Below are 25,692 nucleotides of genomic sequence, written 5' to 3'. Positions count from 1 at the left end.
AAAGTATTTCCATATTGTAAATATGATGTAGACAAATTCCTGCTTTGTTCATAATGATAAGTCTGTAGCCTCACATGATTTTTTTTAATATTCCTCATATTATCTACAACTCCAGGTCTGAATGAGGAGCTTGTACAGTTGCTGCTGATTCGGGATGAACTACACATGGAGCAAGATGCCATGCTGGTTGACATAGAGGACCTCACCAGGTGATGACGCACTTAATGGCAAACTTATTCCCTAGGTTTACCATGATCATTTTACTCATATGGTGTATTAGAGAGAAAAAAATTCATACATTTAAAGAATAAGATTGGAAAGAAATAGACTATACTTTTGTTATTGTCAAGAAACATCGTGAATAACTAAGAAACAAACGATATTAGTCCTTTCTGTTTCTCCTATCCTGTCTGAGGCTCTCGGCCTCGAGCCCAGTTGTTCCTACTGGAGATGTAATTATTAAACATACAAATGTGTAGTTTCATTAACAAAAGAATGGAATGTGATTTCTTAAAACAGCTGGACACTGTAGTTTTTAAGAGTACTCCACCGATTTAGCATTGCACTCTTATAAAGTTGCCAGACTCATGATGTACAGTTTTTTTTTGTTTTTTTAAGTATCAAAAAGAATCAATGCTGCAGAAAGATATTGTATATTTTATTCCACACATTTTTCTTCCTTGCATGGTAAACCTGTTGTTTACGTTACCAAAATGCACCTCGACCACCAACAGTCCGGACTGAGATTCAGGTGTGCTATGCTAGTAGCGGCTAATGTGGTCTTCAACCACTACCAAAGATGCAGAGCAGGAATGAGGAGTGGGCTACAGACACCCCCAGAATGTTTTTTTCATTTTCAAACTTGTAGCCTTCAAACCCTATCGATGCTGACTCAAGTGACATTACTCAAAGCTATTTATCAGAGGTACAGAATATAATATATAACAGTATAGCTCTCTCATGTGTTTTGTTTTATAGTTTAGTGTTGAATAGTTTTTGGAAAACAGTGGAAGTAATGGCACAAACAAATTAGCTACACTAAGCTTTACCTACACAGACAATACTTGTGACTAGGATCCATTTATTATAAACAAGAAGGCACTTTAAAATCTAAAAACAACGAGTAAGTATCCTGGTCTTAATGAGGATATAGGCTTCAAATGTTTGTATAGGTGTCTGTCTTGTATAGGCGTCTGTTCTTTGAGTCTATATTAATTGTTATGGTTACCTAGTTTCTATTTGTGATGTATATAAAAAAAACAGTTTTCTGTGCTATCTTACCTGTCATGTCATTTTCTGGGTCATGTGATTGCCTCCCATTAATTGTTTGTACTATATAGGTGTGGCAAAACCTGTTTTGTTTGTTTGTTAAATGCCCTGATGAAGATCTACAGCGGTCAAAACATGTTGGCTTTTTTCACTCCACTATAATAAGACTTTTTTTTTTTAGAATTCCCTCCTCGTTTTTCTAAGATTGTGGAGTGCCTTTCTGTTCATCCAAGAGCACCAGAAACATTTTGACTTTGGTTGAGGACACAGAGCAACCAGTTATCTTGCTCTCCTAGAATTAATTCATTGTTGGTTTTGATCTTTTTGAAGAAAAATATCACCCCACTAATGTTCCCTTTCTCCTTTGCAGGCATGCCGAGAGCCAGCAGAAACATTTGGCTGAGAGGACCCTATCCAAATAAGATGCCCGTACCCACTACACCCTGCTCCCCTCTGCCAAGCTAAGCTCCCGCTCCAAACCAGACTTTTCCCCTCTGGCCATTCCACCTCTGCCCCGTGTCGATCCAAATCCTGCCCGCTTGTCCCAAGTATTTTGCTCCTCGCTGCTTCCCCTTCTCCCCATGTCTACCTTCCTGTCCACCCCACTGACTCCAGTGGTAGCAGCAGCAATGAAGAAGGCCACCCTCTTTCGTTAGCTTCTGTGGTTTTCTCCCAGCGCTAAGGATGGATGAGCACTTCCTGCTTCCTGGGAGAAAAAGAAATTGATTGTGTGTTGTCATGGATTCTGTCCCCAGCTTCCTGTGCAGTGATCGGCCTTGCTTTGCTATTGTTTCTTTTTAACTTTCTACATTCGCCACTAAATTATAACCGTCAAATGCAAAAATTGTGGGAAAAAAATTAAATAATAGTGAAAAATTTAGTAGAAAGTCAGTCATGAGAAAAAGAAACAACATTGTATAAAAAAAATTAAAAAAACAGATGGAAACTAACTTCTTCAGACCATTTTAAGTTGGACAGTAATTTTCAAGTATTTCAAAGTCAACCTGTTTTTATTCTGCACAAATGGTAGTTTTCAACTGAGAAATGTTTATTTGAAGGTGCTAAAAGAGTGTAAAGGAAACATGCCTGCCTTGTAGTGGAGTCGTAGCTTTTGGTAATACGTTCACTCTAATTGCTCTTCAACATTTTGTGAATGTTGATTTTCTGACACAAGTCATTTTAAATGAATAAGTGTGTTAAAATCGTTTTCATCCTACTGTAATCAAAAACTTTATTTGAGGAAAGAAATGTTTATGTACAGATATGTAAAATAAAGAATAAACTTTGTTTCATATATGTTGGTTTGTTAGTTGAATTCATACGGCTGCATGTTGCTGCAAGTCAACTGGATGAAGAGTTTTTGAAGAGAGCTTCCTCTTTCTAATGAACATAGGAAGTGTAATCAGTGGTCGCAACTGCAGCGGGAATATAAATCACCACCACATTACACGTAGCATGACTCATCTCCCTCTGTTTCGGTCTTGCCTCATCGTGACATTGTTTGTCTCTCACTCTCTCATCTTGTTTTTTTTTTTACTGCTCTTAAAGGGACTAATTATAAATTTGGACAACCCCTTTAAAGTCATAATTAGGAATTTTTGTTGACTTATAATATACGATGAATGGTCAGTTGTGGGCCAAAGTTTAAATGCACAGAAATGATGGCTGGAAGGTTTAGTAATGAATACAATGTTAGTTTTCATGTAAAATATGCTAAAAGAATTTCTGGGAACCCCCCCCCCCCCATCTCCGGGTGGGTCTTCTGTCTGATCATATACTGTATTTAAAAAGTCATTTTCAGTCTTTGGTGGTCCTATGTTGAAGCAAGTGAAAGGCCAGGAAACTGCTGTCAACCACTCAGTGACAACTGCAGTTTCAGAGAGTGCACTTTATTTTGTGTGTTAAACACAACAAGTGGATCTCAGGTCCTGTAAATTGGGACTGGAGGGTGTAAAGAGAGTATGAAGTCGTGCTTTATGCATCGATAATATTAAAATTTATTCTCGTTTGAGCGTTGTGCAATTCTCAGATTCTGACAAAACTATACTTCAGATTAAAAGTTCATTTGTGACCTTGGAAACAGAAGTTGGCAAAACAATCTCCGCATTATATGTGTTTTGGAACTTTCAATCATATCACATGATCTTCCTCTGCAAATTAATAAATAAGAAATTAAAAGTTTTTTAGCCTCTGAGAGCAGTCATAAACCCACCGCCCACCCAAAATCCAAAATAACCCTCCTCTCCACTGACGTTAATCGGAGCATTGATGGATCATACTCCGTGGGTTGGACACATATGGAACAGAGGTGCAGGTCAGACAGGATCTTGTGGTATTTGTGTGAAACGTGCTGAATCAAACGATAATCATCCTGTGAATGAAACACCAGAAGTGAGAAAGGAGTCAACATAAGCTGTCTGGTCCCATGATGCTGATGATGGGTCTGGGTTCCCACATGATGCTGCTGCTGACAGGACCAGATGATTATCATCATGGAGCTAATTGTCGGTACCTCAGAGCTGCTTCCTGCAATTCTGCACTAATCATATATTTTAGCAACCCACTCAATATATGTATTTCCTTTGGGCAGTTGCAAAAGAAGATGATCTCAATAGTTAGCCTATGCACTCATGTGGCGTTAAAGGCTCTGCTCGTCTATTAGTCAACCCCTATTCTAATTCATATTCAAACCACATACGTTCAAATCCGTGAATTGTCTTGTTTCTAAATTTAAACTATTGCATCACAGTTTAACTTACTTTTTCCCGTAGTTGGTTTCTTTAAAAATCTAAGACAAACAATGCGACTTCCTGTTTCCATACAAGCAATGTGTGCTGGAAGATCGACAACGAGGAAACTACAGATGACGTTTTAGTTTTCTTTTTGCTGGCGCTCCTGCAGGGCGGCGAAGGGAATCCCCCCCACACACACCACACACACACACACACCCTGACATGCATATAAATACAATCCGATGTATGAAGGCAGCAAACAGTCCTACTTATCAACCAGACTCGACCAGAGATATCTATCTGATCAGAAAGATGACAGGCTTTAATTTCTGTAAGTCAGCGTGAAACACGTGAAGTCTACAACACATGCGATTTTCCCATTAGGTTGTACTGTGTTTTAGTCATGAAACTCTCGCGTAAACCCCATGGACGCATGTGTTGATGCTTGTTATTCTCTTGCCATGCAGACTTTGCCAGCTGTGTGCTGCTGCTGACCTTGAGCTGGCGCACATCTACAGGACTCCCGGTGCGCACGCTGAGCACAGAAAAGTGCGGAGACTGCCCACCTCTCTTCAAGAACCTCCTGGTGAAAATCACAGAGCTTCTCAGCAGTGTGAGTACAATTCACAACGTTTATTCTGTTGTACTTTGTTTTACTCTGCCACACACCCCTGTGGTTTGTTAATAATGAATACCCTTATTTTGTGTTATAGGATGTTTTGTGTTTTGGCATCGCCTTTGATAGAATGATGGTTAGAAGTCAAGCTGAGACAGTACTGGCCTGCGCACCCTCTCTGACTCAGGTGACACTTCTCAGTGACATACATTTTGAATTATCCTATGCATTACAAAATCTTTACTTTTTATGTTATGAAAATATAGATTCCAATTATTCTTTTGTGCATATTTTTACATTTTCCAAAACAGGATAAAAGAGTTTTTGGCGAATTTTTGAAACATAATTTCACCTCTTAATTTCACCTCAGCTATCATTAATTTCTATTCAGCCATGTTGTATAATTAGGTTATATAATCAAGTATATGGTCCAAATATGTTTATGGGCACCTTGACCAGTGAAACTAATATATACTATATATTTAAAATGTTTTTGACCCACAGAACTCAAGCTGCTCGATGCAAAGAAATTCATCTTTCAGTGAGGTATGCTATTTCTATTTAAATGTTTTTCTTAGAATTATCAGACATACTCTTTGTTATACGAACATATTAATAATAAGTCCAGTATCTATTTTATTGAAATAAAGCTTTACATTTGTTATTTATCTGCTAATCTACACATCAGAATTAGGATAGTTTACATCATACACCCATTGTATCCCTTATTCTTCTCATTTTCAAATTTTATTATAAAGCAGACAGATGACTGATGGGTGATTTATCTTGTTTGACTTGACAGAGTGAATGTCTGAGGAACATCAGGAAGGACTTGGCCTACTATGCAGCTGCTCTTCAGTCCTACATCATATTACCACTCAGAAGTCCCGATCAAGAAGTTGCACTTCTGAGTCCAACTCTGGAAATAATAGAGAGCCTGAGGAAGGTATGTTTATCATGCACGTGTGGGAGGGGTAAAGACAGAATCTTCTGTGAAATGACATTTGAAAGTTGCCTGATGAAATCTTCCTTGGTTTATACAGAACTGTTCCCTGATGCTGAATGGAGACAATGACTCTTCAGAGGTATTTTCAATTCCTTGTTTTTGTTTATTTACTCTTCATCGTTCTGTCTTCAAGAGGAAAACCCTATCGTTGTCTTTATTTTTGTGGGTATTCAGGTTGTTTCCCTCTTGTGTTTTCTTTTAGGAGGATGCTGCCCAGATGTGGGGAGATGACACCTTCAGTAACAGGCAGAAGATGTGTAAAATGATGAGGGGCTTCCATGTCCGAACCATCACCATCAACCGAGCAATGGGTTACATCGCCTCAGGAGACCACAGACAGTAAACATCCTGCAGCCTCATCACCATCATCACCATCATTCCAACCCCAATATCTCTACTTCTTTTATTTATCACAACTGAACAAGCCTTTCTGGTTATTCACTACCATCATTTACAACAACTGACCAAGTAGTGCTGTACACTGCGTGTGCTACAGAACACTATTTATTTGAGATGTACGTATTTATTACATTTATTTATTTATGTATTTATTTATTTATTTTAATGGCCTGTGGTGTTATTTATTGTTATTTTAAAAAGTATTTTTTGTTATGAAGTGCTGAAGTTGAAGTGATATTTGTATGGAACTGGGTGCAAATGAAAATTGAACTGATGACACATAAATTAAGTAAAAAGAAACTTTCTCTTGTTTTTTTTCAAGTCAGTCAACATTTTCTTAGTTACAATTATTCCACAATTCTTTGGCGAGACTCAATAGAAACAATTTCAAAAAAGAACAAACTTGATTTTTGGTGGTTTTGATGTTTAAGGAAGTAACCCCATTCTCTGAATGTAAACATTACTGCATCATATCAGCCTGGAAGACCCTAAAATATTCAACAATCCAGATGCCTTTCAGTGTCATTTGAAAATAGGTTAAACAGAAATAAAGCTGTGACTAATGTAGGGATGCTGAGAAAAATTAAAAGAAATGTTTCCACAGGCAGCTTACAGTAGTGTGTTTTATTGTACAAACAGGAAAAGTTAAATTCATCCCTGTATCCAAATGCTTGTGGATAGTTTTTGTTCCACAGTGTACATTTTTGTAACTCACACAAACATTTCTACTTAAGATGCGTGTTCCAGTCACAGGTGGGCAGTAATGGATTCATAATTCAAGTTAAATATAATACACATTAGGGACTTTTGCAACTCCATTTAGTTTTACAGAATAATAATAAACCACAGATATAAACGTGAACAACAAACAAGAGCATACAAAAATGGATCACAGGTTTGAAATAGATAAACGATATGTACAGGACAAACAAAATAAAAAAAGGTATGAGACACAAAAAACCTCAGTACTTCAGTCCGTAATGCTTTATAAAGTCACATGCACATGATATAATATTAATCATTTCAGGTTATGGTTATCTATTATGGTTATCTCTTAGATGGTGTTTATTTGCATGTCTGAAGTTTATTGCCTTGCAGTGTTTGATGGACCAGTCATCCAGTTCCTCCACGCTTTTCCACTGCTGGTACGCTGTGGCCTATCCCACTGGTCAAAGCAGATGTAACTTTGCCTCCCTTTCTCCCACATGGGGTTGAAGACAAAAAGGCTCCAGGTGTATAAACCTCAAACTGAAAGAAAGTTAAGTTCTTAGGGACAGGTGTTTTGGACTAAGTATAGCCCCTCAACTGTCACCAGCAAATTACTGGGGTGCGCAAACAGGGCGGTAAATTCACATCTATAGCTGCAGTCTGTGCAAGCAGCAAAGCTGTCTTGAACCACAACGCCTTCACAGAGTAGCAGTCAGAGGTTAAAATTGACCCAGTGGCAGTTCCCACTGCAGGAAGAAGGCACTGTCTCCTGGCCCCCCTGCAAAAACTGCTTCCCGAGAAGGTTACCAAAGACCGGTCTTTAGCCAAAACCCTCAGTGCAGGAAGAAAAGTCTGCTGTTCAGCCCTCCTTAATCTGGAGATGCCCAAACTGGAAACGCACCTATTGTACCTGCCTCCTGAGACAGAGCGTCCCATGGGCCGCTATCATCTGAGTCATTTCTACATACTGCGGCACTGAGCAGCAACATGGGGCTACCAGAACAAACGACAACTGCTCCAGCATCACTCTCTGCAAAAAGGAAGGAATGAGTCCGAGCACCAGAAAGGCAAAAAGCAGCTTTCTTGGTCATGGCATGTATATACAGTACTATATTATGATTTTTACAACTTTGTCAAAATGTACTGTACTATGAAATTTTTATGACACACTGTACTATGACTTTTTATGAGTTTTTTCAACATACTATATGATGAGTTTTTTAACATACCATACTATGACTTTTTAACCACTTTTTTGGGCACAAAATACAATTAATTATTTTCAACCTTTTATAAAAAAATGTATTATGCCATCTTTTCGACATTCTACATTTATACTTTTTATGACTTTTAATGAGTTTGTGTAAACATTACCATACTATATTGACATAAAAAGTCAAAATATAAAATGTCGAAAAAAATGTCATAAAAAGTAATAGTATAGTATGTCAAAAACAATTCATTGTATTTTGTGTCAAAAAAGTCATTACAAGTCATAATATAGTAAGTCTAAAAAAAATCCTAGTATAGTATGTCGAAAAGAGTTATAATAAGTCAAAATATAGAATGTCAAAAAATGTCATCAAAGCTTATGATAAAGTATGTCAAAAACAATTCATTGTATTTTGTGTCAAAAAACGTCATTACAAAATCATAGTACAGTATGTCACAAAAGTTATAGTATAGTTTGTTGAAAAATTGTCATAAAAAGTATTACATTGGAAAAAAATCATAAAAAGTGTAAATATAAAATGTAAAAAAGTCATAAAAAGTCATATTAAATTATGTCGAAAACAATGTGTTGTATTTTATGTCAGAAAAGTCATTAAAAAGTCATAGTATAGTATGTTGAAAAGGTAATAGTATAGTATGTCGAAAAACATCGTAAAAAGTCAAAATATAGAAAAAACATCATAAAAATCATAGAATGGTATGTTGAAAACATTTTGTTGTAATTTATGTAAAAAAAAAAAAAAGGCATTAAAAAGTAATAAAAAGTCAAATATAGTATGTCAAAATATACAGTGATAATATAATATATATACAAAATGTCAAGAAAAATGTCATGAGAAAGTCATGGTGTATGTTGAATAAAGTTTTTAAAAAGGTCATAGTATAGTATGTCCTAAAAGTCTCAAAAAAGACATTGTAAAGTATTTTGAAAAAAAGCACAGGAAAATCAAAGTATATTGTGTCGACAAAAGTCATAAAAATACATACAGTATTGCATTTTATGTAAAAAAAAGTCATAGTATAGTGAAAAAATGAATTAGATAGATAGATAGATTAAATAGATTAAAAAGTCATCGTAGAGTGTTTTGAAAAAACATAGTATATATATATATATATGTATATATGAGTATATATATGTAAATAAAAGTCATAGTATAGTATGACAAAGAAAGTCACAAAAAAGTTATATTAAAGTATGTTGAAAAGTCATAAAAAATTATAGTCTAGTAAGCCAAAAAAGTCACAAAAAAGAATAGAACGTCGAAAGAAGTCATGAATAAATTATAGTCACAAAGAAGAAAGAGCATATTTCTCAAAAAAATGTTAAAAGCAATAGTATATTGTGGCTAAAAAAGTAATCGTATAGTATGTTTAAAAAGTCATGTCGAAAAAAAATACAAAAGGTCATAGTAACATATGTAAAAAAAGGTTATAGTATAGTGTGTCGAAAGAAGTCATTAGAAAGTCATAGTATAGTATGTTTTTAAAAAAGTATAGTTTAATGTGTACAAAAAAGTCACAAAGAAGTCATAGTATAGTAAGTAAAAAAAAATATGATAACAAAGTCAAAGTCAAAGTCATAGTATGTCAAAAAAGTCAGGGTGCAGTATTTTGAAAAAACTCACAAAAAGTCATCGTATAGTATCTCGAAAAAAGTAAATAAAGACATAGTAAAGTATGTGAAAAAAAACTACATGAAAGTCAAAGATTAGTTTGTCAAAAAAGTTATTAAAAAAAAATTGACAATATAGTATGTAAAGAAAAAATGATAAAAAAAAAGTGACAGTATGGTATGTTGACAAAAGTCATAAAAAGGTCATAGTATAGTACTTAGATCAAAGTGGAGTTTGCATGTTCTCCCCATGGACCCCCTGAACGCTCCGGGTTCTCCGGATTCTCCGGATTCTCCGGCTTCCTCCACGCTCCAGAGACATGCAACTTAGGTTGATTGATGACTCTAAATTGCCAGTAGGTGTGGATGTGAGCGTAAATGGTTTTCTTTCATTATGTATCAGCCCTGCGATAGTCTGTCGCAGGGATGACACACAGGATAAGGGGTTACTAATAACGGACGGATGGATGGATTTTGTTATTCATCTACTATTCTACACATCCAAATTAGGATAGTTTACACTATACACACATTCAATCACTTTTTTTCTTCTCATTTTTATTATAAAGCAGACAGATGACTGATGGGGGATTTTTCTTGTTTGACTTGACAGAGTGAATGTCTGAGGAACACAATGAGGGACTTGGCCCACTATGTTGCTGCTCTTCAGTCCTACCTCTGAGGTCCTGAGGAAGAAGTTGCACTTCTGAGTCCACCTCTGGGAAAAATACAGAGCCTGAGGAAGGTCTGTTTATGTGGAGGAGGGGTAAAGACAGAAATAGTGGGCAAATCTCCAAGGAGATAAGTCACCTATTGAAATCTTTCTTAGTTTAAATAGAACTTTTTACCTATTGTGTTTTCTTTGTAAAAGAGGATGCCACCCAGATGTGGGGATGCCACCTTCAGTAACAGAAGATGTGTAAGATGATGAGGGGCTTCCATGTCTGAACCATCATCAATGGAGTTATGGGTTACATCTCCTCAAGAGACCACAGGAAGTAAACATCCTGCGACCTCATCACCATCATTCCAATTGAAAGACTATTTCTTCACCTTTTATTTATCACAACTGAACAAGCCTTTCTGTCATTCACTACGGTCATTTACAACTACTGACTAAGTAGTGCTGTACACTGCACGTGCTGCAGAAAAATACTTGAGATCTATTCATTACATTTATTCATTTTAATGGCCTGTGATGTTATTGATGATTTATTGTTATTTCAAATTAAGTATTTTTTGGTTTGAAGTGCTGAAGTGGAAGCAATATTTGTATGGAAATGGGTGCAAATGAAAATGGAACTGACAACACTTAAATTAAGTAAAAACTTTTATTCAGTCAACATTTGCTTTATTATTTACAATTCCTCCGTGATTCTTTGGAGAGACTCACACATGATAGAAACAACTGCAAAAAAGAACAGACTAAATAAAATAAAAAATATTCAACAATCCAGATGCATTTCCTGCAGCTTTTACCAAATAGTGTTGAGATGTCTAGAAACAGTGTCATTTGAAAATAGGTATAATAGAAACAAAGCTTTGACCAATGTAGGGATGCTGCCAAAAATAACTGAAATGTTTCCACAGGCAGCTGACGGTATAGTTTGTTTTTGTGAAATAAGCCTTAAAAACATGACTCGTAAAACTGAATGTTGCCAGGCTGTAGAACACAGGTAGAAAAGTTAAATTCAACTGTGCATCCAAATGCTTGAGATTATTTTTTTTAAACAACTTTTATACATTACAGTCACAGTAATGGATTCATAATTCAAGTTTAAATAAACATAATAAAGGAGGTCTTGCAACTACATTTAGTTTTAAAGATTCAGAGTTGTCAAATAATACACAAACAGACATAAACATAAAAAACGACTTTAAAAAAAATCACAGGTTCTAAATAGTTGGTAAAAAAAAGATACGTACAAGACGAATATATAAAAACGAGAGACACAAAATAGCTCAGTACTTCAGTCCGTCACGCTTTGGACAGTCACATGCACGTTTGTGAACTCCCACAAACATAACATTTAAAAGTGAAACAATTAGATACACCGGTTGGATTTTTCCAGGTTTTTTTGCAGTTTCAACACTGCATCACCTACATTTACATATGTTTCTGGCTATATAATTAGCTACTATATACCTCAATGACCTCTACCTCTTTTGGTCATTTTTCAACCTAGTAATGCTAAGCATCAAATTATGGCTATACAAGGAAAGCTCTAGGTGCAGCTTTTCTATTCTGTATTACAGAATCAAAGGGCTACATTTTCAACAAAGTAAGGGAAAATGCCCATCCAAAGTTAAGAAAGTGTCCCTTTTCATGAAATGCGGCAATACAAAAACCCATCAATCAGTTTAATTTCCAAAAAATATTCAAAAGAGAAACACAAACTTGGATGAGCTAATGTTTTGTTGATATCCATCCTCTGCTTTGGTGTATTCCTGAGGTTTTACATTTCTTCCTGATGATGGAGCAACAAAAATTCAACAGTCCAAATATCTTTCACTTAGCTGCTCGATTGTTCACCATGTCTGAAAAAACCCACAAAAAAACACCAACACATAATTAAAGTGGCATGAGTTATGAAAGAGGGCAGGGCTAAAATGCAGAGGGTGAGGATAACAGACACCAATGAAACAGTAACTCTTTGCTGAGTGTAATGATGACTTCCAACAATGTTTTGGGCAGATTGCACAATGTATGCTGAAGATCTGTTTTATGGCCAAAAAAAAATTGCTTTTTCGCCGCTACACCAACAGCGTTACATGCAAACTCAAGATTTTGATAACTTTTCATCAAATTACAGTATACCCCCAAGAGGCTTTTTTTGTACGTCTCCACATTTTACATCTGCCTACCAAATTTCAAACATGTGGTGTTTATTAGGGTTGTGCAAAAATATCGATATAGCTTACCATCGCGATATGTTTTTAAAAGATAGTATATTGATATATGTCATTACATTAAAAAAAAAAAAATCTTGTTTTAAACAGATTTAAAATGTCCTTTAAATTGCCTCGAATCCCTGTGTGTGTCAAACAACCTCCACCTCCTCGAATGTTACGATTATGTCACACCACATCATCACTGCACGAGAGCCGTACAGGCAGTAACATCGCGGAGGTACTGAAAACTGAACCTGGACTAATGGGACATAAGAGGGAAGGACTGTGAACTGACAACTTTACTTAAAGAACTTTATTTCATATGATGTTTATGGCATCTACATGTAATTTAAGAGTGGTCAGTGACAAAATAAGAAAATAATACAATATGTAATTAATTTACAAATGAAGTCGTGAATGAAGTGCATTTTGGTAAAAACGTGTTCAGTGACACAATGCAAATACCTTTTGAAGTAGTATTGATGCAATTTGTCCACTGAGTTATCGATATGTTGTGTATGTATTATACTATCCAGGTGGTACACAGCAAGTTGTATTTTCAGCTCTAACTTTACATTTTCATAAAAAAAAGATTATTGCAACATATTGCAATATGTACCGTATCATATCACAATATATCGCGATGTATCATATCGTGACACGTGTATCGCAATACGTATCGTGAGGTGCTTGTCAATACACAGACCTAGTGTTTATGGTTATCCATCATTATTACATCTATTGTTTATATGCATGTCTGCAGTTAATTACCTTTCAATGTTTGATGGACTTCAGTTGGCAAGTCATCCAGTTCCTCCACACTTTTCCACAGGTGGTATGCCGTGGCCTCTCCTGGCCGCCTTCTGCTCTTCCACTCCACCAGCATCTTCAGCTTTTGCATGGTCACATCTTTCTCTGCTGCCTGGATGTCATCAAGCTCGCTGGAGTTCAAGTCTAAAAAGATGGCCACCTGCTTCCACTCCTTCCCGAGCCGCTTGGCCAATTGCAGTAGCTGCTTCTCTGACATGTCCTGGCCCAGAGTCATCCCTGTTTTCACTCCATCTAGAAAAGGACACACAACACGTAAAGGTGCTTTATTTCAAAATCATTTTAGACAGACAGGTGCATCTGGAAAATAGATCAGGGGTGGACTGGTTTCTTTTGACTTGACTGGGGCAAAACTAAGTGTGTGCCTGAAGTTCTCAAATCAGTAATTAGTAAAAGACTAGAAAAGTCACCTGACTCATCCTGAAACCGAGGCCTTTTATAGGCTGTCTCTTCCTCTGAGGGGCTGCTGCTCCTCTGTCTGCCTATGAGAAAGATATATGGTGTGAGTCAACCTGTAAAAGCTGAAAGCATGTTGTGATGAAAAATCAAATCGAAAAACAAGAAAAACAAAAAGCTTACTGTGTGTTCTCTTCCTCGGCTTCTTTTCTGTGTTATCCACACAGTCACCTAGTAGTGTGAGTAAAAAGACAAAGATCACCAGTCTGGAGTAGAAACCAAATTACACTCATGAACAAAACTTGATAACACAAAAACATGTGGAGAAACGTTTTGGTTTATTTGCAGAAAAAAAATCTGCAAATGTTTCTTGTTACTATCAGCTGTCCGATAAACACAGAAATATGTGTGAAAAAGCCTTTTTTTCACCTGCAAATCAAGGAACACGTTCAGTGTGAGACTAAATGCACTGGTACCTTCTCTGATGGTGCCGGACCATACAGTCTCCTCAGTGTTAATCTCTATGAGAGACAATTTAAAGGGAGGAGGCTGCTCAAAGAAAGCTTCAAAGTAGCCTTTCATCTGGGTCACCGCAAGGGTGAATTTTAAATCCTGCACGGAGACACATAAATATATATATAATTAAAGTTACTGTACAGAACTTTTAAATGGTTTTGAAAGTCTCAATTTAATACTGATGCATCTACATGACCTACATAAGTACATGAGAACATCAGCAAGAAGATTGTCTATTTCTATTTAGTTATTCTTAATGCTTGTCATTGGTGCCACCAGTCCGGAATTCCGTGTGAAATCAGATGAAATCATGAAGGTTCACCAGAAACACCTTCAGCTCAGACTCCAACACAACAATCAGAATTTAAAGACACAGTGTGTAAGATTTAGTGGCATGTACTGGTGTGTTGCAGATTGCTACCAACTAAATAACTGTCTGCTCACCCCTCCCTAGTTCTAGGGTGGCCTTCAGGTTTGTAGAGTTATCTTTATGATTTTAATACAACTAGAAGCTAATATTATCAATACTCTGCTGTTCTACATGACTAAATAATTGCTTTTAAAAACATATATAGATTTTTTTAAAACAAATAAATTCAGAACAGCATTAGAATGTATAATATATCAAATATTGTTTATAGGGCAGCAACAGTTATGTTTATTACAACAAAGTCACCATATAAAATCATTAATATCTCATTGGAAACAAATGTAAAATGTTAACAGAATAAATTACAGTTCTGAGTGAAGTTTATAAAGAATGAAGAACCTCCTGTCTTCTGTCCTCCTGGCTGCTTTGTCTTAGCGAGAAAAGTTTGCCCCAAAAAAACAGTTGCTGACAGTCCAATGGGATCCCTTAGTGTATTTAAAAAGATATTTGTGAGTATTATATGATTTACGATACTATGACTTTTTATGACATACTATACTATGATTGATTTAACAGACTATACTATGACTTTTCATTTGACCTACTACTGTATACTATGACTTTTTTATAACTTACAATACTGACTTTTGATATGACTATACTATGACTTTTTTTTATAGAATACTAAACTATGATTTTATTTCATACTCTACTTGGCCTTTTTATTACACACTACACTGACTATTATGACTCTATACTATGACTTTCTTATGACATACTCTCATGTTTTGAGTGTAATTCATTTGCCAAAAAATTAATTTGATTGATAGCAAAAAATGTTTTGAAATTTTCAATAGATATCACAATAAAATTGTTATCATGAATTCTTTTGGCCTTGATAATCGTGTGGCAAAAATCTGCTATTGTGACGGCCCTACACACATGTACATACAAAGAGACACACCTGAGGTTTGATCTCTCCCTCTGGCTCGCACAGGAGACGATACGTCCCCTCATCCAGTTTACATGTGGGAGGCTTTTCTATCCGAGTGTAGCGATTCTTGTAGCCCCGCACCTGTTTGCCAATATCCTGGTTTACATACGGACAGCAGGAAGAAAGAGGCAAAAGATAAGTCACACCTTGGTAGTATCATGAGACGAGTCATGGTGATTAACATTCATTAAAATACATTGTCCTTAGTCAGAGTGGAAAACCTGAAGGCATCTCAGGAGAAAACCAAAACCCTGGTTTGTGTGTTTAGTCATGGAAAACAATTGCTATATTTTAAGGAACTGTCATTTGTGCCAATTTGTACCATTACCTTACTATTAGCACCCTCCCAAACACTCGTGCTCACACACAACCACAAACCCACTTCCAGAGTTTCCTCAGCAGTACAGTGTTAGAAAATTAAAAATAAATTATGACAGTATCGTCATGTAGCTGTCAGAATTACGTGGTGCACTTCCAGTAATACAGTACACACACCAGTGGCATTGATACCATTTCAATGCATACCACTGACATTTTTTATCTGGAAATATCTGCAAAATATAGCAGAAGGCGTTTTTCAGAGAGTCAATGATCAGCCAGATGCTGAAACTACTGCTTTTCAACAATATATCATATATCATATCAATATATCATAGTATTTTTTCATTGCAGTATGCTGCATAACCTCATCCAGGATCTTGAAATCTGGTGCCTATTCTATAATTTTGTATAGCATCAGAGCCATTGCAGATAAAACTAAACAAGAAGTGAAAGTTAGGTTTTGCTCTGACTATGTTCTCCTTTTTCCACACACAATTTACGGCATTTTGCTGGAGTTTTATACATTGAGCAGTTGTCATGATTGAAAGTCACGATTGATTTAGGGAGACTCAGATAATGGTTTCATGAATGGAATATTTCTTTGTATTTTTTTTTCTTCGGGTTGGTCTGTAATTCCTTCCTTTGGCTCTTGCACATCAAGGAAGAATTCCAAAATGAAAACACTAAATATGTCATGAACAGGTTGTTTTTCTGACAAACAAAACTTGGCTCACTTCAAGTCTTAAAGGTGGATCTTTAACAGATTTTATTTCAATATGAGTAATAAATTGTAATTCAGTGTGAAATATATTACTGTCGTAAGAAGCTTGGCATAAGATGTGCATTTAATAAAAGTGTGTGTGTGTGTGTGTGTGTGTGTGTGTGTGTGTGTGTGTGTGTGTGTGTGTGTGTGTGTGTGTGTGTGTGTGTGTGTGTGTATTCACACATTGAGATCAACTTTGTGTGCACTTTATCCAGTACTATAACTGCAGTATTTCATAACCTTACAGGAAAAGATACAGAAACGTCACCGAGTAGAATGATGGCACAAGCAACTTTCGAGGTAAACCAAGACCCTTTTTTCAATCAGGACACAGACATGTATAATTGCCCAACATGGATTAAAATGCTTGTTTAAAAGTGGAATACTGCAACTGCAGGAAATTTTGGAGAATTTGAAGACATTTCCAGAACAGCTGTCATATTTTTATCAGTTTTTCAAATGCACGTAAAGACCAATGACAGCCTCAACAGTGTTGCACTCATCTTTTAAGGAGAAGGAAAACTGCCAATCATCTATTGTAGAGAAGAGATTAATTCAGAGCCACATGCAGTATTCAACAACGCTCACCTTGATGTCAGATGAGCTGTTGGTGGCCAGGTAGATGTGGAAGCTGTAGTTGTTGTTGTTGTTGTCACTGCACAGCTGCTTGTAGACCAGGACCACACCGTGGTGCTCAACAGATTGGCTCGTCTGAATGATGGGACCCACGGGTGAAAGGGACGTCACATTCCACTTCACGTGGCTACCTGAGTGGTCCACTGTCGGCTCGATGAGTGGACGGTTGTCCTTTATGTGCAGGACACTGAATGTCATCTCATTTTCTGGATCTGTGTGACGATAATAAGGAAAAAGAAGATTTTATGTGTCACCTAGAGCAGCTTTAAATCATTCATAAAATATTATGATATGCACTAAAATTAACTATGTTGTGTAAAGATTTTAAGATGGGTCATAATTAATCAAGAATCCCACCTTTACTTTTAAGACAACCTTAAGACAACATCTTTGATGGAAATATTGAATGTTCACAACATTTTCTTAAGGGCCACGGATTCCCCACAGGAGGCAGAGACCATAATTATGAATTATATATTGAACACAGGAGACATGCAGGAGCGTGACAGCCCTGATATTCATTCTCACCAGCAAGGCAGATAGAGTGAGGGAACTGAATGGACGTGAGGACAGAAGCGTCCTTATTGACTGTGTCCACGTTAAAGATGGGTCCAGCAAATTTCCAGGAGTCCTGGAGGAAGGCACCGAACTTGGACCAGGACAAGACTGAGTACCGCACTAGGACCCGCTCCGATGCTTCAAACACCAGGCCAGTGACTGAACACTGGTATGTGCCCTCCCCTTCAAGCTGCACCCTAAAACACACACAGAGTCAGTGACGCTGTACATATAGAATCAATATAAATGTGCACAGACCAGATCAGTGTCAGAGACACACTGTCGTACTCACTGTAATCGTCCCTTAGAGATCCTCCTGGGGGTAACAAGCTCATTGCCATGGCTCTGTTAAACAAACCAACACAGTTTGTTCCTTTGTTTGGACAAGTATAAAATCATGGTAAATGATTCCGAAGAAAGTCAAGTATGTTCAAGTATAATTACAAATAAAATACAGACTAGACATTTAAAATCACCACATTTTTTTCAATGGTTTCTGAGCTCACCTGCTGGATGGCTTTGCATTTTTCACAGCATATTATGAACTGCCTCTCATCTGTCAGGACGGCTAAAAAGAATGGGATGTTATTTACAGGATATGCGACACAATCTCCAGAACATTCGTCGTGCTGTAACATGCGTTATGATTTGCTTACCCTTCCCATTGGAAAAATCTGCTTCGCATCCAGAGGCTGAATCTAGAGGGTGAAATAATAGTATTTCAACACATGAAATCATCATCATATGAAAATCAAATGTGAAGTGCTGCAAGCTTGTGTTAAACCTCTGGCAGACACCCGGCCTAGACAAACTTTTCTGAATGCGAGTCACTTTTTCGAGTTGTGAGCGCTGGCATGTCCATTTGGATGTAAGACAGTTTTATGAAGCAGACCAGTTGCTTTGTCTGACGAGGAAGATCTTAATATTTTTTAGATGTTTAATGAAGTGTCGCACCATTTTTAGACTCGTCTGCATCAGCCTCTTCCTTTTCTGCAAAGAACATAAAGGAGATAAAAATGTATCCCCATTCACTCTTTATCTTGTAAAATCCTTGGGTGACAAACATTTTTCAAGTATTGATTATACGCTGTTGGTTCTTACCTTCCTCTCCTCCATCCTTCTCAGCACAGCCTTCTGCTGAAAGTAAAAATACGGGACAGAAAGTTGACAAACAGGGAAATTAAAGGAATATGATCAGACACTTGTGCACGCACATGGAAACGTACACAGAGAAAAAGGTACATACATACATACATACTCATAAAGACTACATGCATATTGCCATGAATTAGGGAACAAACTTACGTGTACACATAAACATATGGAACAGATGTAAAATTATTGTAATGTGATGTAAATATGAATGTTATATTTCATTATGTCACATGTATGTACTACTGATACGTTATGACTTTTTTAAGCAGAAAAGCTTAACCAGGGACAGGAATCACAAATTAGCCATGGCTTGAAATCCTACACGCAACACATCTGTACCATGTTATTGTCAGCTGTTACTGTTTTTTCCATCGACCCTGACAAAATAATTGTGTAAATCAATTAAAAAAATTACGCTTATTCACTTTCTTGCTGAGATGGATGTGAAGACCAGCACTCTAATGTCTGTCTGGTGAATATGAAGCTACCACCTGAGTAGGGCTGGCTGTTTCTCGGTTTTTATTCTAAGCTAACCTGTCTCCTGGCTGTAGTTTTATATTTAACATACAGACATGAGAATGATATAAGTGAATGAGCAAATTTCACAAAAACTATTCCTTTAAGGTAGTTCAAAGTGTGTCTCTCACCAGAATCCTCATCCTCCTCTTCATCTTCCTCCTCTGAGCTCTCCTCAGCGGATGTCCCGGTGTTTTCTGTTTGATGAATCAATATGTAAAGGACATGGCAAAGAGATGAGAATTTTGCACTGAATTTCCAATATATGCTAGATTCATGCCGCAAAGGTTAAATGTTAAGAGAAAAAAAACACTTTGTATATAAAAAAGGAAATAAATGTCAGATTAAATTAGGTTTTTTCCACAGATGAACATGTTTTTCGTGTGAGTTGTAGGAAAAACAAATGAGTTAAACTGTTGCAGTGTGATATCTGTGCTTACCTGAGCTGCTGTCACTTTCTGTCAGGTTATCTGTAACAGATTAGTAATTGTTTTGAGGTTAGTGCTGTTTGGTCTGTAAAAGCTGATTCAATGATGTCAAAATGTGAGGACAAGTCATTGGACATCCCATCTTATTAGTTATTACTATTACTACATCATTCTCAAAAGTTGTTGATAACCATATCATCATCACCACTTTTAAAGTTTTGCTAGCATCATAAACATCCTCAACATTCTGTTGTTATTACATTGCTTGGCAGTAAATGCATGGCTGACTGTTGGTTTCAGCGAGAGTAAAGCTAAAAAAAAAGTGTCATGTCAATTTCACTTGAACAGGAAACAAAACTCTGCAGTACAAACAAAAACAAACAACACCCAATAATATGTAAAGCCACTAGTCATTCTCTACGATCTAATATAGTAGTGTAAAACTGTTTTATAAATATATTCTGCATCTTCACTTTCTCACGCAGAGAAAACCTCAGGTGCAGCTATATGCCCTATTGCTAAACTCAACACTCACAAAATTTAAACTGTCCTTACATAAAGGACATAATAATAGATGGACATAGGTAGATTGAAGTGTGAGACATTTGTAAAGTGTTCTACATTTTGTCACTGGAGCTCTTCTTTTAACAGTGAGAGACCTCTACTTGCAGTTTACTTCTGTTTGTGCAATGTGTGTTTTTTCATCCATATTACTCATCAAAAAAGCCCTCAGCATGTCTGACTTACACCCCCTGCTTTTACATATCCATCATTCCTCAGCAGCTGAACGCTGGCACCCTGTGAAGAAGCCAGTGATAAGTGCCATGCATTAACATTCTGGCACATTTATACAGATGGGTCCAGAGCAGCTTCTGCTTCTTCTCTTCCCAGCAGCGGTGAATGTCCATGGACCGGGCCATCTGGCTGAGTGCCTGGCTGGCTAATGGATGGAGCCCATCCTCTCTGGCCCACAGAGTTTTATCTTAGACTAACAAGCAGATGCTGCCATCACTGCTCCACTGACAACACCTCCCTCATCAATCTCTCTCCTCCGCTAAGCCCGATCTGTCTGCTTCACCTCTCTCTGCACTCTCCCGCCTCCATTTCTCTCTGCTTGTCCTCATATGCCTCCTATGGCCAATCTCTTTCTCTGCTGCTGCTGTCTCATCTGAGCCAGCAGGCATCCCTCTTCACTCTGGCATGGCCGCTTCCCTTCATCAGACTGACAAACAAGCTGGAGATAAAACACCCGCACAGATACACATGCATGTCCAAACACACAAACACACACACTTGTTTACAGCCTCAAAGGTGTGGATAGTTTCATGGGTATTGCCTGCCATCTGCTGGTCTAAAAAAATAGCAAAACCAAAGGAATAAAAAGGTTTACGTGTGATTAAAAGATTTCTGTTAAATTCATTAAGACACGGCGAGCACTCATATTGGATCGGTAATAGGTATTGAGTTGGTGTATTATAAACAGTATCAGGAGAAAAAAAGTCACATCACTGCATTCCTAATCATCACCAGTTGTATGACAATCTATTATTACCAGGTCAACTACAAAGTAGATTTTATCCAATTGAATTTGAATATTCTTTTTGACGCCTGAAGAGATAAAAACTTGATAAATTTGGTAACTCACAGGCAAAAAAAAAAAGCAAATATTAGTGGAAAGGAAAAAACAATACAATTCTGTGTATTGGTGTGCAGTATTAAAAATAGCAAATGCAAAACTAGGGACACAAGTAATCATATGACTGTGCATAAATCCTGCTGCCCTTTAAGGCAAATTATATTGAAAACAGGGAGGCCAAACTTTCAGACGAGAGAAAGGTGTGAAGGGTTAAAGAGAAGGACAACAAAAGCAGTGACGAATAATAGATGGTGATCCACGCCTTTTAAATATTAAAAAGAAGCCAGAGGACAGACATAGCTGTAAAAAAGAAAACATGAAGCCCTATGTGTGCTCTGTGACAAAGTGAAGTGAGATAGAGAAGAGGGAGAGGGAGGGAAAGAATGAAAATGGGATGATGTTTACCTTTGTTTTCAAGTGCAGGGATATCTCCGTCTCTGTAGGGCACAGGAGATAACATTCAGACCACTTCAAATTACACTCATGACAGGGACGTCTGGGAGGTGTGATGACAAGTATGGGACGATTTAGAGGTTGAAAGTGCCTTGCAGGCTCTTGTAGAACACCACTTCTGCTTTCGAATAGGAACACAGGCAGTCGAATGAACTAGAAAAACAGGAAATGTGGACAGATGGCCTGCATCTCACTTTTACACACATCTGCTACCAACCCATCCTGTTGAATTCACCTTTCCACCCAAACCCAAGGGCAGTGTAAATAGCAAAGGAAGCCAGGCATGGAAAGATACTGGCAGGTTACTTTTGCCATTAAACTAAACTGGTTTGGACACTTTTTCATCTTTCATAACTCAGACACAACAAGGGGGTTGGACTATTTATATTCAATGTATTCCTTTATGTACTACCAGTGGTGTCATATTGTGATGATAGGATCATGTTCAATAATTCCAAGCACATCGTAATTAAAAACCAACAAAAATTTGTAGTTGAAAGTTTTGTTATGCACACGTGTAAGCATGTAAAGCATTTTTTTGCATGCAATTTTGCATACATCTGCCATATCTGCATTCAAAAATCGTATAATTAACGTGACATTAAATGATAAATGGACCTGTACCTGTATAGCGCTTTTCTAGTCCTATGACCACTCAAAGCGCTTTAACACTAAGTTCAACCATATCGCCCCGCCCTGCACAGCAGACATCAATACCAGTTTCTCCTGAATATTTAGCTCTCTAAATCTTTTGATAGGAGCTTGACTATCCAGGAAGGTAGTATAACAAACAAACAGTGAGCCAAGTCCAAGTGCAATGGTTCAGATGTTGTTTCTGAGCAGATGACTGGTGCAACCTGTTGACGCAGTCTGAGCTTCAACAAGAGGCAACACGCCTGAGATCCGTCGGTGGGGAACAGACAGAGAGCCACTCCCACAAGACGAGTTCACCACCAGCATCCGTGAAAAAGTAGGTCATATCCTGCCCTGTGTGTGTCCGCGTTTCACTCCCTCAGGTGTATAAATACAGAACTGGGTGATCAAAGGGTAAAATGATGCATCAAGACATTAGGATTATTAACTCTGACCAAATTGTGGTCTTTTGTTTGCCATCTGTTAATCCTGATAAGGCCCAGTGGTTTCCTTTGTTTTTAAACATCTGTCTAGGAAAGACTGTTTTCTCCTCTTCAAGGTCGACTTGTTCTCTCTGCCAAATAGTCAGTCGCACCTCAACAACACCGAGGCACATTAGTTGCCATGGTAATATCTCTTCCTCTGAGCAAAGAGGAAAAAAACAATTAACAAACCGGCTGCATGAGTTCTGAGGCTTTCTCTGCTCTCACTTGTTTCTATCTTCCCCAAAAATATGTTTGTATGTCACAAAATATGACAACAGAATCCTCTGTGAGGGCGTCGGTCTGTGTCTGGACAAAAGATAAAAGACACAACATTTGCAACATGCCTCCTACAGCCTCCCATAAACACAATGAAAAGAGATAAACGTAGATAAACGACCGTCAGTTGGCCTGCATCTATTCCACAAGAGTACAAAAAGAAACTCATTAATCATTAAAATTACACCTAACTGCTTTCAATATGTTTATAGTGGGTCATAAACGACAAACAAACTAATTCTGTATCGCTACTACTTCTCAAAGTTTCCTTTAAATTTAACTACTTACATTTCTCTCGTGGACATTTAATTCTTATTTTTTTCTCATTACTATAAAGGTTGTAGTTCAAAGTGTATAAAACCCTGTATGGTATTGTTTACTCAGGGACTTTCCAGCCCTTCTCAGCAGGCCAGTGATACCACACAAAACAGTAGCATTGTCCAGTAGAGGACAATGAGTCATCAGGATCACCTCACCTGTCTTTGGTTCACAATACACCTGATAGTAGATATTGTACAACTATTAAAGAGCTTGGAATGAATCATTTTCAAATAAAAATAACGATTTCAAATAGGACAGCATGTTGGTAAAACAAATGTGTGTCCCATGGCGCCTGTCTTTCATTGCATCATCAACCATAATTAAAAACTGTAAGCAGGAAGCTATATTTGCGTGCTTGTTGGTAGGCCACTGTATGATGAGGTTACATTGACATAATCACATATGGTTATTTATCTCTCCTATAATATTGCTATCGTAATTTCTGTGTTTATCAACCTTTAGTAAATAACTTGATCAAATAATCGCTTTATATATGCATGTTTCGTTATCAAACACGCTCCAGACAGCATGTTGTTACATTGTTGTCAGTGAGTCATCTCAGTGTAACAACACAGCAGCGTGCAGCGGAGAGAAACACCAACAAAGGGATCCCGTCTGTCCGGTTACTTCCTCTTTGTATCTTACGTTACGTTAAATTGTGCATATTTATAACGAGGACGCAATCATTCTAGATTTGTTTCTTTTACACAAAGTGCACAAACAGATGAGCACCGACTGCAACAAAAGACACCACTTCCTGTGTTGACACGACGCGATTTTAGCGCTGCGTCCTCTACAGGCTTCATGTTGTCTGAGCTGCACACGATGAAACACAAACACTGATGGTCAACACTTGTCCGTTCAGCAACAAAACAGTCTTACCCGTCCTCCAGGTGACAAGCCGCTCCGCAGCTCGCCATCTTTGCCACCATCCTCTCTCTGTAACCAAACCCCGTTACACTTTCTGTTCTTCCACCGCGTGCAGCGGCTGCGCATTCAAGCACCTGAAAGGCAACGCGATCCTATCATCGACTATCAGTGTCTCGTTAAGGCGCTATGCGGTAATTGGCGCAATAATGATCATCGGAACCCTTGTGGCTAAACCTTTCACATTACTTGGCACTTTAGGTGCAGCACCCCTTCTTCAGCAAAACAAAACATATGCTATAAGTTTAACAGAAAAAGGCGCTCAAAGTTTCCTCAAATCAAAAAAAAAGAAAACAGCCGTTTTGCAGTGCAGATGTGGATGTATTGTTTCCTCTCGCAAACACTGTGCATGTATGCAAACAATTGGCTAAAAAAACAGATCTTCACATCATGTTGTTCAACTTTGCCGTGTTCACAGCAGGCTTCGCAGTTTTTGGAATCAGCGGTGCTGCGCAGTTACAGCGCAGTGCATGAAAGTGCATGAATGAACCTAAACGGTGGGCGGGGTGGCAGCATCCCGCCCTTAGCACAGGCTTTGTAAAGCCGTGGTGATGATTCACAGCCGGGGTTTTACCACTTTTTTTTAAGATATCAGAGCTACCAATAATGAAATAGGAGGTCGACGCAGATAAGATGATGTTTACTGTTACAAGTGATACGAGACTGAAATCAGCTGAATGTCTGGCCATGTTGTTTGTGGAATGATAACGGAGAATAGTGAAAACAATTCATATTTTATACATATTCACTTTTTTTTGCATTAGACCTACTTCACAGACTCAAAGGTTTATGCTTAAAGCAATTACATCCCGGTAAAAAAAAATAGGAAGGAAAAGGAAAAAGGAAGAGAGTTGGAAAATGTTGTCATCACAGAATTGAAAATATAAGATGTCTGTAGTCATCTCAGACAGATTTGTAAGTTGCACATTTTCTCCCTCACATAAAAAGAGCAGGCAGTCCACAGTGCAACTAGGTCACTTTGAGCGGGAAAACATGCACATCAGATTACAGAG

The 25,692-nt window shown here is 37.5% G+C and overlaps 3 protein-coding genes across 10 annotated transcripts in view; 2 read left to right on the top strand and 1 right to left on the bottom strand.

Moving 5' to 3' along the window:
- schip1 (schwannomin interacting protein 1) overlaps window positions 1–2,565 on the top strand; it is a 202,603-nt gene extending 200,038 nt beyond the window's left edge. For all 6 annotated transcript variants that reach the window (XM_068711911.1, XM_068711919.1, XM_068711938.1 and 3 more), the window contains 2 exons: window positions 116–209; window positions 1,640–2,565. In XM_068711911.1, coding sequence (XP_068568012.1) covers window positions 116–209; window positions 1,640–1,691 — 146 coding nt within the window. In that variant the 3' untranslated portion in view covers window positions 1,692–2,565. The remainder of the gene's footprint in view (window positions 1–115; window positions 210–1,639) is intronic.
- Window positions 2,566–4,220: 1,655 nt separating this feature from the next.
- il12a (interleukin 12a) lies at window positions 4,221–6,292 on the top strand. Its single transcript, XM_068711965.1, has 7 exons — window positions 4,221–4,332; window positions 4,469–4,614; window positions 4,715–4,804; window positions 5,122–5,163; window positions 5,420–5,563; window positions 5,661–5,702; window positions 5,826–6,292. The coding sequence occupies exons 1-7, from the start codon at window positions 4,224–4,226 to the stop codon at window positions 5,964–5,966; spliced, it is 714 nt and encodes a 237-aa protein (XP_068568066.1). The 5' UTR covers window positions 4,221–4,223; the 3' UTR covers window positions 5,967–6,292.
- Window positions 6,293–10,887: 4,595 nt separating this feature from the next.
- On the bottom strand, window positions 10,888–24,962 carry si:dkeyp-97b10.3 (uncharacterized). Of its 3 annotated transcripts, none has more exons than XM_068711880.1 (17): window positions 24,635–24,957; window positions 21,990–22,021; window positions 19,961–19,990; window positions 19,652–19,717; window positions 18,951–18,986; window positions 18,804–18,839; window positions 18,506–18,547; window positions 18,356–18,417; window positions 18,142–18,194; window positions 17,820–18,046; window positions 17,244–17,503; window positions 15,542–15,667; window positions 14,168–14,303; window positions 13,875–13,922; window positions 13,706–13,777; window positions 13,239–13,529; window positions 10,888–12,113 (listed from the first exon to the last, which is right to left on the bottom strand). In XM_068711880.1, the coding sequence occupies exons 1-17, from the start codon at window positions 24,682–24,684 to the stop codon at window positions 12,085–12,087; spliced, it is 1,596 nt and encodes a 531-aa protein (XP_068567981.1). In that variant the 5' UTR covers window positions 24,685–24,957; the 3' UTR covers window positions 10,888–12,084. The 3 variants fall into 3 exon arrangements, with proteins under 3 accessions (XP_068567981.1, XP_068567989.1, XP_068567999.1); XM_068711888.1 differs by having other exon boundaries at window positions 18,951–18,983; XM_068711898.1 differs by lacking the exons at window positions 10,888–12,113; window positions 14,168–14,303 and having other exon boundaries at window positions 13,437–13,529; window positions 24,635–24,962.
- Window positions 24,963–25,692: the final 730 nt, after the last annotated feature.

The sequence above is a fragment of the Cebidichthys violaceus genome, unplaced genomic scaffold (genome assembly GCF_023349555.1).
Source record: "Cebidichthys violaceus isolate CVI_PGR_0920_01 unplaced genomic scaffold, fCebVio1.0.p SCAF_1, whole genome shotgun sequence".
Taxonomy (NCBI): Eukaryota; Metazoa; Chordata; class Actinopteri; order Perciformes; family Stichaeidae; genus Cebidichthys; species Cebidichthys violaceus.
This window is presented reverse-complemented; position numbering and strand designations above follow the sequence as displayed.

Bases quoted from the DNA above. Each gene is read 5' to 3' on its own strand.
- si:dkeyp-97b10.3 (XM_068711880.1), bottom strand. From the start codon at position 24,684: ATGGTGGCAAAGATGGCGAGCTGCGGAGCGGCTTGTCACCTGGAGGAC. The intron at 18,840-18,950 runs GTAAGAACCAAC...TGTTCTTTGCAG, and splicing joins GAAGGATGGAGGAGAGGAAG to AAAAGGAAGAGGCTGATGCA. The intron at 14,304-15,541 runs GTGTGTCTCTTT...GTCTCCGTGCAG, and splicing joins AGGGAGAGATCAAACCTCAG to GATTTAAAATTCACCCTTGC.
- il12a (XM_068711965.1), top strand. From the start codon at position 4,224: ATGCATATAAATACAATCCGATGTATGAAGGCAGCAAACAGTCCTACT. The intron at 4,615-4,714 runs GTGAGTACAATT...TTTGTGTTATAG, and splicing joins TCACAGAGCTTCTCAGCAGT to GATGTTTTGTGTTTTGGCAT. The intron at 5,703-5,825 runs GTATTTTCAATT...GTTTTCTTTTAG, and splicing joins GAGACAATGACTCTTCAGAG to GAGGATGCTGCCCAGATGTG.